At 33.7% G+C, this 12,005-nt stretch overlaps 2 protein-coding genes across 3 annotated transcripts in view; one reads left to right on the top strand and one right to left on the bottom strand.

Annotated features, from left to right (window-relative positions):
* Positions 1 to 12,005, bottom strand: part of LOC120416161 (proton myo-inositol cotransporter hmit-1.2-like) — a 33,396-nt gene that overhangs the window by 6,789 nt on the left and 14,602 nt on the right. The window contains exon 1 of one of the 2 annotated variants that reach the window (XM_039577841.2): positions 3,520 to 4,067. The exons of the other annotated variant lie outside the window; for it this stretch is intronic. Within the exon in view, the coding sequence (XP_039433775.1) occupies positions 3,520 to 3,530 (11 nt within the window). The 5' untranslated portion in view covers positions 3,531 to 4,067. Of the gene's footprint in view, positions 1 to 3,519; positions 4,068 to 12,005 lie in introns of those variants that run through there. 2 annotated transcript variants of the gene reach the window in all.
* LOC120416162 (GATOR complex protein WDR24) overlaps positions 1 to 12,005 on the top strand; it is a 32,691-nt gene that overhangs the window by 11,179 nt on the left and 9,507 nt on the right. The window lies entirely within an intron of this gene.

Here is a 12,005-nt window from a genome sequence, read left to right as displayed (position 1 = left end):
ATAGCAGAGTGTTCATAGAGAGTTTTTATGTTAAATGCTCTCGTCTGGATGGTTGAAAGAAATTTCAGATAAAATTATACAAATTTATAAAATTATATTCTTTTTATTGTACTGGTAAGTAATTAAGATTAGAAACAATAAACTTATTTTACAGCTATTTTTATGTTTGTCTTGACAAAACAAATGTTTAACAAAATTACAAGTTTCGTACAACAAATTAAGATCAAATAACAATTTCAAATACGCAGGTAAAAAAATAAAAACTAAATCTTCTAACAATTATTTCAATTTAAAAAAAAATCAGTTAACATATGTTTAACCTTATAAAGATTTCAGGAAACTTTGCCATTTTATTTAATTCAACAGAAAAAAAAACTATATTTTCCTTATTTTTCAAGCAAGATGACCATTAGAAAGTTTCAAGCTCTAACTAATCTCTATGATATTTTTTGTTTACATTTTGTCACCTTTTTTTAAATAAAATAAGAAATTGAAATCAAATAGCAAAAACCATTTTTTCTGTATTTCTCACGCAAGGAAATCAGTGAAGAGTTTTTTGCTCTAAATGCTCTCTATGGAAATTTGCCATTTTATTACCTGTATTCTATTTTTTTAATATGTTTTCTTACAAAGGAAATCAGTAAAGAGTTTTTAGCTGTAATTTACATTTACGCTTTATTATTACCTGATTTTTAAAAAAAATAAAATTGGCCATTGAAATAAAATAAGAAAAATCCAAGGAAAACAGTAAAAAAATGAATAGTTTTATCTTGTTTTGCGCAACTAAAATCAATCAAATTGTAATGACGTCTGAGACAATAATATAGAACCTTTTGGTACCAGCAACTTTCTAGAACATGTCAACTTTCTAAAACTTATCGTTTTTGAGATATATGCAATTCAATATTATTTTCCCCATACAGAGCTGGCTCTGTTCCCTGCATACAGAGCAGGTAAGGAGTTTTTATTGAGCCTGTAGAGCTCGATGCGTCTCTGCCCTGGTGTGGTGTGTACGTACAACGTACAGAAGCTGCCCTAGTAGTACACAAGCTTTACTAACATTCCAGTCCCTTAAAATCGAGATCTGCAAACCGACATGGTGGGCGCCGTTGGTGGCCAATGACTGTTATTTGTTCGCAACTAAAGGATGCATTAGACTACGACAAACAAACAAACGAACTTTTTGACAGTTTGCTTGCTTTGCTTGTTTGCCCGCATTTGTTTGCAGAAACGTCAGCCTGCATACATTTGGCTTTGTTTGCGAATTTGCCGCAAACAGCGAGTTTGGCAAACTGTCAAACACAAAAAAGTGCTAGTTTGTTTGCCATAGGTATATAGCTCCTTGATCTAGTTTAGGCAATCATGTTTAGCTTTCATGCATGCTGTTAATAACAATATAATTGAGCATACCCGGAACTGAGATAAGCTGTATCAGCACAAATTAAGTTTGATAAAAACTATACTTTGCATATTTTCGCAGCCGGCCAACAGGTATTGCATTGGATACAGTTGTCAATTGGAAAACAACCTGGATGTGGTTTTGAATTCAGAAAACATTTTTTTTTGTGAAAAAGATCCTTGTTGAATTATATTTTGTTGTGACAATTTGAGACACATTTACATACATTACATAATCCTCGAATTTTGAGCGCAGATTTGGAATAGAATGGAAAAACCGAAAATAGTAGTTTTTGCAATTCCGTCGTGAAACTACTTACTTTTCCTGTCATTCTTGAACGACGAAATAGCCTACTTTTCTTTACCAAAAATAACAGAATCGAATAGCAACACATTTCAAAATAAATGCTGAAAAGTTCTACTTTTCAGCACTGAAATGGGTGCTGAAAAGTTGACATTTTCAGCACTTGTTTCGAAAAGTAACACTTTTCAACATTTTTTTGATTTGAACGATTTATTGACAAAATACATGAAAATTCGACTTAAAATTTCACTCAATGGGTGTTTTATGAAATTGCAAAAAATGTTGTATGGAACTCGTTGCAAAACTTGATTTTTTCAGCACTCGTCGTATTTATCCAACTCGGTGAACCTCGTTGGATAAATGTACGACTCGTGCTGAAAAAATCCTCTTTTTGCAACTTGTTGCATAAACTACTATTATGCAACAAGTTGCAAAAAGAGGATTTTTTCAGCACGAGTCGTACATTTATCCAACGAGGTTCACCGAGTTGGATAAATACGACGAGTGCTGAAAAAATCAAGTTTTGCAACGAGTTCCATACAACATTTTTTGCAATTTCGAAAAACACCCATTGAGTGAAATTTTAAGTCGAATTTTCATGTATTTTGTCAATAAATCGTTTAAATCAAAAAAATGTCGAAAAGTGTTACTTTTCGAAACAAGTGCTGAAAAGTTCAACTTTTTAGCACCCATTTCAGTGCTGAAAAGTAGAACTTTTCAGCATTTATTTTGAAAAGTGTTGCTATTCGATTCTGTTATTTTTGGTACAGAAAAGTAGGCTATTTCGTCGTTCAAGAATGACAGGAAAAGTAAGTAGTTTCACGACGGAATTGCAAAAAAGATTTTTTTTCAGCATGAGTCGTACATTTGAACGAGTCGAGTTGGATAAACGATGAGTGCCGAAAGAAATCAACAACATTTTTTGCAATTACGAAAAATGGAAATTGCAATCATTGGAATGGAATTTTATGTCAAACATCCATGTGTTAAGTAATTTCACCGTTCAAAACAAAAAAGTATTGACATTTTTTACTTTCGATAACCGTGCTGAAAAGTTCAACTTTTCAGCACTCATTTGAGAACTTGTCAGCACTTGTATTGAATATCTTTAAATTTTCATTCTGTCAGTTTTGTTAAAAAAGAAGGCCGTTTAGTCACTTAAAAATGACAGGAATAACAAGTAGTAGTTTCACGACGGAATTGCAAAAAAAAGTTTTTAGCAATTTGCTTAAAAAAAAAGATTTTTAGATTACAATAAAACAAATCAATGAACATTAGAGTTTTGGGAAATTAGAATTAAATGGAAAAAAAATCTTCCAATTATTGTTGTTGCAAAATCTTTTGACTAAAAAAATAAATAACAGTTTCTGTTGCATAATAACAAACGTACTTTCTTAACCTTGCTTGCCTTATTGCGCAACAACTCACTACACTCAAAACTTCATTCAGATATTGATCTTCCCCGAAAAATAAGTTCAACGACGCACGCTTGTGTCTCTTCTGTCTTATGCCCTCGCCGAGGCTGATCAGTAAAAAACCCCTTCCAGAGGAATCCCAACCTTCGTCTCATGTGGGGAACTTCGGTAAGCTCTTAAAAACTTGTTATTTCGCTTCAATTGTTAAATCTGTTCCTTGGTCACATTTGGTGACTATTTTTTTGCGAGCACACTCCTCAGTTCTTAGCACATTTGCCGGTGAAATTTAAACCGGGCCACTTGCCGTTCGTCCTTGCGAGTTCAACCTAAAAGTTCACACCCGTATCGTCTTCCTGTCTAGACGTTCCCACAAACAGCACGTGGTGCCTGGTGGCCACTTACTTGGTTTCCATGAGTGGCTGACTTCTTCCTTTGCAGACCGAACGGGGTTATTGAATTTGGGTTAATGCGATAAACGTCCTCGCGTGGCCTCTAGGCTACCACTTTCTTCCAGAATACTTCCTTGAACACCGAAATCGAAAAAAAGTGACCGCTTTTGCCTCCAACGGCTCGAATATCACTGATCCTCCCACTCACTCTTGGCCGAGGCGTTTGCCGGCCGTGTCACCGTATCTGTTTGCTCATCCACTTTCGGTGCACTTGTTGTTGAAGTAATCAATTATTCTCATTGCGCGAGTTGGCGCCGAGGATCACAGACGCACAAGTAGATCCTCGGGGGCGGTCACTCACTCCCCCGGAACGACGCGGCGACACTTTTTGAAACCAATCGATCGACCTTAAGATGTTTGGAACGTGATCGAGCCAGAATAGATTGGTGCTTTTATGCAAGGAAACGATCGCGATCAGTCAACTGAACTGTGTTAGAAGGAAGCGAGCGGAGGTATTTAGACACATCTTGTTTCGCGGCGCGAACTCTGCTGAATGTTTGCGAGTTCTCTGGACGACGTTGAGTCTGGGCTGGTGGGGTTCGCGCGATCGGTAACCCTTTAGTGCAGCGATTCTCAACGAGGGTACCGGGCCTATTTGATTTACATGGTAGGGGGTACCAGCCTAGAAGAAGGTTGAGAATCGCTGCTTTAGTGGATAGAAAGTTTGTTTTTGTCTGATTTTTTTTTCAATTATAGGAAACATTACGCTACGTTTATCGAAAAATAAAATTGTTACACAGCAAGTAAAGTAGTAATCCAGCTGCGTGTAAAAGGCCTGGGTGTAAAATAAATGTTGCATTATTTAATGAAATTCTATGTAATATTACATCCTGCAATATGTAGCCCATCCGTATGGGAGACCTACTTGACCGAATGGCAAGCTCACAAATACGTTTATCCTTTCCATTTTTCATCGGTCTGATGGCCGAGCGGGCTAAGGCGCCAGTCCTTACTGTAGGTGTTGGGTTTGAGTCCCGTCGGTTGCAACTTTTTTGTGTGTTGTGTTGTGATGTGCATTAATTCTATCGGCGCTAATCTTATCGCCAATAATGGACGATATCTCATTTTTTTTGATTTTTTTTTTCTAAAATCAATCAATTAAACCAAACCACGTAAAATTTTCAATACTTCCACTAAGAATATTTTTTTAGAAATTACCGTATTTTTTCGGAAATACTCGAATTTTTCAAATATGCAATATGGCTTTAAAACGAAACAACATTTTTTGATTTTTATGCTTTTTAGCACTTTATTAGAGTTTTTTTGAAAATACTAAAATTTTCACAAATTACCGTATTTTTGCGAGAATACTCAAATTTTTAAAATACGCAATATGGGTATTAAAGGAAGCAAAATTTGGTTTGCTTTTTCACATTAACAATTTTTTTTTGAAAATATTTTTTTTTTCGAAAATTACCGTATTTTTTCGAAAATTTACACAATTGGAATGTTTGTTTGTTTGAAGCATGCCCATATTGTATATTTTGAAAATTTTAGTATTTTCGAAAAAATACGGTACAGTCATCCCACATACTCGGAACACCCACAAATTCGGAACACTTTTATGATAATTTGTCAATAGAATGCCAAAAGTGGCTTTTCTGCCGACCTTACTATTTTTAAGAACCTTCATTTGGTCATTATCTTGCTATTTCACTAGTAAAAGTAGTACTTTTTGAACAAAAAACTTCATTCCAAGACTATTTTGTCCAGAGCAGCAAAACACTGCATCCATATGGCCTGTTTCATAATTGTGGGATGTTATTGTGCCTCCCACAATTGTGGAACACCTGAATTTAACTGATATTTTCACAAAAAAAGTTATCAAACCATGTATAAAACATCACTTAGCTTGAGTTTCATTGGTTTCAGTATGTGAAGTCATTATTTGGTAATAAATATGTACTCCTGGAGAGATCCAAAGTTTGTTTACATTCGTAAGAAAGTGTTCTGAATTTGTGGATTTCAAGGGTCAAAGTAATTCTTCAAAAACTTCATATAAAAGTTAAAATTAGCAAATGTTCGATACAGCATTCGAAAGATCGCAAGAAAAGCTTTCAAATGAAGGTAAAAGCGAATCATTAAGTTCAATTATCGATTTGCTATGGTTTTTTGAACATTGGCCGATCTGGAAACCGTTCCGAATATGTGGGATGACTGTAGTTTGCAAAAATTTTAGTTTTTTCAAAAAAAAAAAAAAATCCAGTGAATTTAAAAAGCACATGAAATTTCAATTTGTTTTATACCCAAATTGCATTTTTTTTTAAATTTGAGTATTTTCGAAAACATACGGTATTTTGTGAAATTTTTGGAATTTTCCAAAAGAAACTAATAAAGTGAAAAAGCATACAAAATTTCGCTTCGTTTGACACCCATATTTCAACTTTTTAAAAATTCAGTATTTTCGAAAAAAATGGTAATTTGTGAAAATTTTAGTATTTGAAAAAAACTAATAAATTGAAAAAGCAAACGAAATTTTGCTTCGTTTGATTCCTGACGATAACGATAACCATTATCGTTATTGTCAGACGATGATATTATTGACGATAATTTTATCAATCATCAACCTTGTTGATTATCATGTACAATTCAGACTCGATAATCCGAAGACCTCGGAAAAAATCACTTAGGATAATCGGATCACGGTAAAAATCCATATGACTCATAAACTGGGAGCAGAATAGTTGTCCGCAAAGCGGCCTCAATTTAGAACTGTCAAAGCGGAACCAATTTACTGTTCGCAAAATAATACCAAGAAGAGGCAAGTATTGTGATCGATCTATAATTTATTTTGTCAGGAATAAAAAAAGTCGATGGCGTCGAGCAATTAAGGTATTCGAAGTCAAAAGAGGGTTAAAATCGAGATTGGCATGATTCGTTACTAACATTTCAAAATCGCTATGTCTCACGCAAAACCTATGTTTATGACGCTTTTTGAAATGTTAGCGACGAATTATCAATAACTATGAATGGTACCTGCCAAGTAATATTAGATAATCTTACTCCGATATTATCACTGCACATCAAAGATACATAATCTCGGAACTTCCATTCGGTTGCTCTTCTGGTTCACGAAATTCCACCTACTTTTGACACAATTTTTCATCACGAGGAAAACAAAAAAGGCCTCTTTTGGCCGCCCATTGTTTAGTATACGAAGTAAAAAGTGGGATGCACTTAATTTTTCATCGAAAACATCAACATCAACAGATCCAAAATGTTTCAAAACAATTCACTTCAGCAGCACATAATATGTCACGCTTAAGCTTGAACATAGCCTTCTACTTTGTTTATGTTTACAGCTGTAGTGCTGTTGTATTAGTAGGGAGCAGTGGGGAGCTTTCAAAAATCACGTTACGCATTCTGTCTTTTCAGCACCCAGGTCATTAACTACTCTACATAAGAATTCCAAGATGGCGACCAAAATAGCGGTTATGAAATTCGCAATTCGCAATTTTCAGTGTAAGAACGGGCCTTGACCGATCTTATGCACTAGGTTCCCGACGAACACGCACTGCCCTTACACCTACATCTCACCCTTGCTCTGAGTCAGTACGAGCAGCACGCTAGAACACGCTTTGAGTGTTCGTGCCAGGCATGCACACCTTCTTTTCCGGTTACGCATTTTAACTCGGCCGGGGGTGGTACATTAAGTAGGGTTTGATGTAAGTATAAGCGCCTAACCATTTATAGTGTGCCTATCAACTTTCATTAAAGCAAAAACTGTTTTATTTTTAGTTTGAATTCAAAAACTTATTGTTATTTACTGGGTATTGTTTTCTCCTGAAATCTTCCCTATTGTTGAGTCTGTTTATCTGTTGCTATTTCTTCTGTCGCGGTGTTTTGTTACAATTTTTGATCCTAAGCATGTTATAAAAGTTTACCAAAAATACAATAGTAATATTTGTGTTAATCCTTTAACCATTCCATAAATTGAGTAAGGGCTCAAACCTCACTTGTATGATTGAAAACAATAGGTAGTAAAAGAGAATTTATTTTATAAAAATCAAGTATCAATAGTAAGAGAATGATGAGCGTATTTTGAAGAATAAAAATAAGAAGCTAGATGTATTAGATGTAAAATTAGACAATAGTTAATAAATAGAGATACAAAACAAGCTTAGATTATAGTAATGATAATTTATAGGACAGATAAAGAATTATTCAAATAAATAAATTCGCAATAAAATCAAAAAAGATTACGCGAATGATAAATAAACTTGATATTACTAGTACATTAAGGAAAAGTATATGTTTAAGGAAAAAAAAAACAAAACAAAGTTTGTTACAGCAGTATCAATTGATAGAAAAGAGTGGAAAAGCTTTGAGAGATAAGAGAATCAAAAGTTAGTAAAATTAAAATCAAATGTTGGGTATTAAATAGAAGAATCAGTGAAGAATTGAGAATCAGAAGAGCAAAATAAAAATAGGAGATAGGTGGTAGCTGAGAATGAAGAGAAGAGAAACCCCGTTGTGCGATGTTTCAGGTACATCCACAGCAGTTGACTCAACATACTGCGAATCAAAACAATACCGTCTACAATCACAAATTACTTCCCTTTCCCACATTGTCGCGCCCCTTTCTTTTAGCCGTCTCGACTCTGACCCGCGGTGGTCAAAGGTTTACGATCCGTTTCCACAGGCCACCAGCTAGGTCATCATGAAAACCAAGCCAACGTGGAGGTAAGAAAATAGGACACTCGCAAGGAACCAGAGCTATACTGTTCTGATCAAGATAATTCGGATGATCTAACAGAACTACGGATGTAGTTAGTTACGCTCCTTCCAGGATGTTCCTTACGTGGACGTCAACCGAAGAGCACGCAACAAGGTCAGTGCCATTGCATGCTCTTAGGTATCAATCCTTGGCCTGCAATAGCGGTTATGAAATATTGAAAAAATGCTGAGAGAAAAAAATAATCATTTTCGCCGAAAATTATTCGTGAGGTTGTATCTCAGAAAGGAATTGCCTGATTTTCAAAGTTCCGCATTGAAAATTATAGGAAATTTTCCCATCTTAAAAAAATGCAGATGGGTTTTTTAAAACTATTTAAACTCAAAAAACCTAAAAAAAAGTTAGTAGTTATAACATGAAAACGGTGTACTTTACAAAAAATAAAGTAAAGTACCTTCATCAGGGATAACATTGGTTCTGGGGGAGAAATTGCGTCCAATTTCACAATTTTTGTATGACACAATCTCACCTGCAGACCCAAGCCACTATGTAAACTCTGATGACTGTACTTTTCGAATGCAAATTTAATTTTGCTTCAAAACATGATTTCTTATAATTGTTTTGTCCAGATTTGCGCTTTTTTCAAAGAAACATTTCTTTTTTTTCCAAAAATTCGTATCCACCAACGCACTATGGTTCAAAAGATGTCTTTTTCTGTCCTCTAAAACATATAAAAAATCTTAAATTAAAAATACATGGACAAAGTTTTAGGGGTTTTCAACTTGAAATTGAATTTCCATTCGTCAAACAAAAATTAAATAAATACTAGAGGTGGGCAAAACCGCTCTTTTTTAGGAGCCGCTCATTTTCGTTCGCTCTTTAAAAAGAACCGCTCTTTTGAACGGCTCATTCGCTCTTTTTTCAAAATTTGAATGAATAAGGGTTTTTTCAAGAATCGTGTGATTTTATAAGTTATTTCATATTGGACTTTTATAAATTTGGCCATACCAAATATTTTTTGAAGTTTATGTCCCTCAACTCTGGTCAAAGTCACAAAAAATAAAAGTAAGACATTTTAATGAAAATAGACTTTAAAAATGCATTTTACACATCCCCAGTTGTTTTGCAATCATCAGTTTTTAAAATATCGAAGTATTGATGAACTTTTTTTAAACCGAAAAAAAAAATTTTGCAATAGGTACTGTGCAACGGAATTTCACCAAAAATCAAAATATTTTTGATCGTTCCCAATATGCTTTTTAATTGTTTTCAGTGGATAAGACTTCTATTTTCGTTTTCGTTTTCGTTTTACGGAGCAAGGTGGGGGACGCGGCCTCAAGTCAGTCCAAGTCCGGTTTCTTGTGGAAAAAGGGTAGTGGCCGAACTAGTATTGCATACCAAATGAACACCACCGGAAGATATAGGGGATCGGGAGGGGGGAGGTGAAAGAAAATTAGTGTTGATGTGAGTAGTAAGAACTTGGATGATTTGAGCAGTTACGGTAATCTAAGTTTAACACTGAATAAAGAAAATCTGAAATTGTGATTGAAAGTAAGAAGGCCCGGAATAAATTAAATTATTAGTTAATTAAATAAGAAAATGTAACTAATCGGAGATCTATACAAAAGAAACCTATGATGTATTCCAAATTTAAAGGAAATAAAAAATACTAGAGAAAAAAATATGAAAACTAACTGCCGACCTGTCACGTCCGTCAATAGTCTTGTCGTACATTACAACTAGAAACAGATCTGCCAATGAAATGTTACACTTCGTTCAAATCAACTAATCATTTAACATGGTGTCGATTTCTGGAAAAGTCAGGGAAAACCTGGAATTGTCAGGGAATTTTATTTGACCTGGAAAAGTCAGGGAAAGTCAGGGAATTTTATGCTGGGTCAGGGAATTTCGATGATCTTAAAAATATTACTACAAAATTTCATTTCTTTTTAAAAATTCGCCCTTGATGATGTATTTGAATGTCTTCCAGGCCAAACTTTGCAACATTGATAATATTTAATTTTTAAATTGGTCAGTCCGGAAGGAACGCAGAACTCCATATAAAAAATGCTTAAGAAAAGGGTCACGATGAAAAGCGCGTAGCTTGTTTGCAATGTTTAGGTTTAAAAATCAAATAATTTGGATTTGATTTGGATTTCCGTTCAACTGAAAAATACAAATTACTAGCGCACACAGGGTGGGACAATATGAGGCAGTTGCCCCACCATCCTCAGAGATTTGTTCTAAAATTGGTTGTTTGCTTAGCATATAGGGACCATAGAGAAAATCATACATTTTGTCAGAAAAATTGAATGCTTTAAAAAATCCAAAGTTAAAAAATTCGAACATTTGAAAAAAAAAATCTAAAATTCTAAAGCATAAAGATTCTAAATTTTAAAAATTTTGAAGTTCTGATATTTTGGAATTGTTGATTTCTTAATTTTTTAAATTCTTATTCTAAAATTCTAACAAAAATTGTAAGGTTAGAAAATTTTCCAAAATTTCACTTAAGTATTCGTTATCTAAATTCTTATTTTTCTCAAAATTAAACTGGACTATGATTTAAAAATGATCCAAAGTAGTCTAAATTTGTGTAATCTTAAATGTAAGCAAAATAGTGATGGTGAAATGGAATTAAAGAATTAAATTCAAGAATTAAAGAAATAAAATACAGTCGACTCTCTGGTTGTCAATATCCAAGGGACCGTCGAGGAAGAGAATCATCAGTTTACAGAACGATGCAAAATGAAGACTCGATTGAAAATATTTTTTCTTGATACCCAGCTATGGGAGATAATCATGGCAACGTCCATCAAACAAAAACAAACTGATGTCAAACACCCTTCAAAGCTTCGTTTCGCCAAGAAAAATGTCTATGCAAGCCATGAGAAAGTGAAATTATTGACAACCGGAAGAGATTTTTAAAGCAAACAGAATCCAAGGGACCGTCGAGGAAGAGATCCTTCAAACAAGAGAAAATATCGAGGAATAAAGCCAATCGAAGTATGCAGTTTGAAGGGACTGAAGAATTCATTGATAGATGGAGAATTATTGACATCGAGAAGATCGACAGCCAGAGAGTCGACTGTAAAAAACTTATGGAAAAAACAGGGTTTTTACGGACTCATCTTATTTTTAAACATACTGACTCTGAATATTTAATTTCTTTAAAGTATTGAGTAATGGTTTTTATCCTTATTATTATTCTTTTATACTGGATACATTCAATTTTAATCTTGTGAATCTTAATCATATTTCAAACTTTTCCTGAAGATACAGACATTTGGATGTAACAAAAATTATTATTGGGCATGTTCCAGTGGGTGTACTGTGCTTCTTTCCCAAATATGAGCTTGATTGGATGTAACAGAAGCTTCTCCGCCTTTGAATTTTAGATGGGATTCAACCAGAAGAAATATTTTTTTTAAATTTGAACATTCTTGAAGAAAAATAAAAAAAATCAAAACATTCAAAAATTACAGCTCCAACTTTCAAAATTGGATTATTCAGAAATTAGGAAAAAAATAGATCCGAAATTTTTAAATAAAAAAATTAAAAAATCTGAAAACAAAAATCAAAGATATCAATATTCAAAAAATTAAACTAAAATAAGAACAATCAAGAGAACAAAAAAATATTATTTTTAAATTCTTAAATTCTAAAATTCTTAAATTCTTAAATTCTAAAATTCTAAAATTCTAAAATTCTAAAATTCTAAAATTCTAAAATTCTAAAATTCTAAAATTCTAAAATTCTAAAATTCT

This window comes from Culex pipiens, chromosome 3, assembly GCF_016801865.2.
Source record: "Culex pipiens pallens isolate TS chromosome 3, TS_CPP_V2, whole genome shotgun sequence".
Classification (NCBI taxonomy): domain Eukaryota; kingdom Metazoa; phylum Arthropoda; class Insecta; order Diptera; family Culicidae; genus Culex; species Culex pipiens.
Note: the sequence above shows the minus strand (reverse complement) of the source record. Positions and strands in the feature narration are given on the sequence as shown.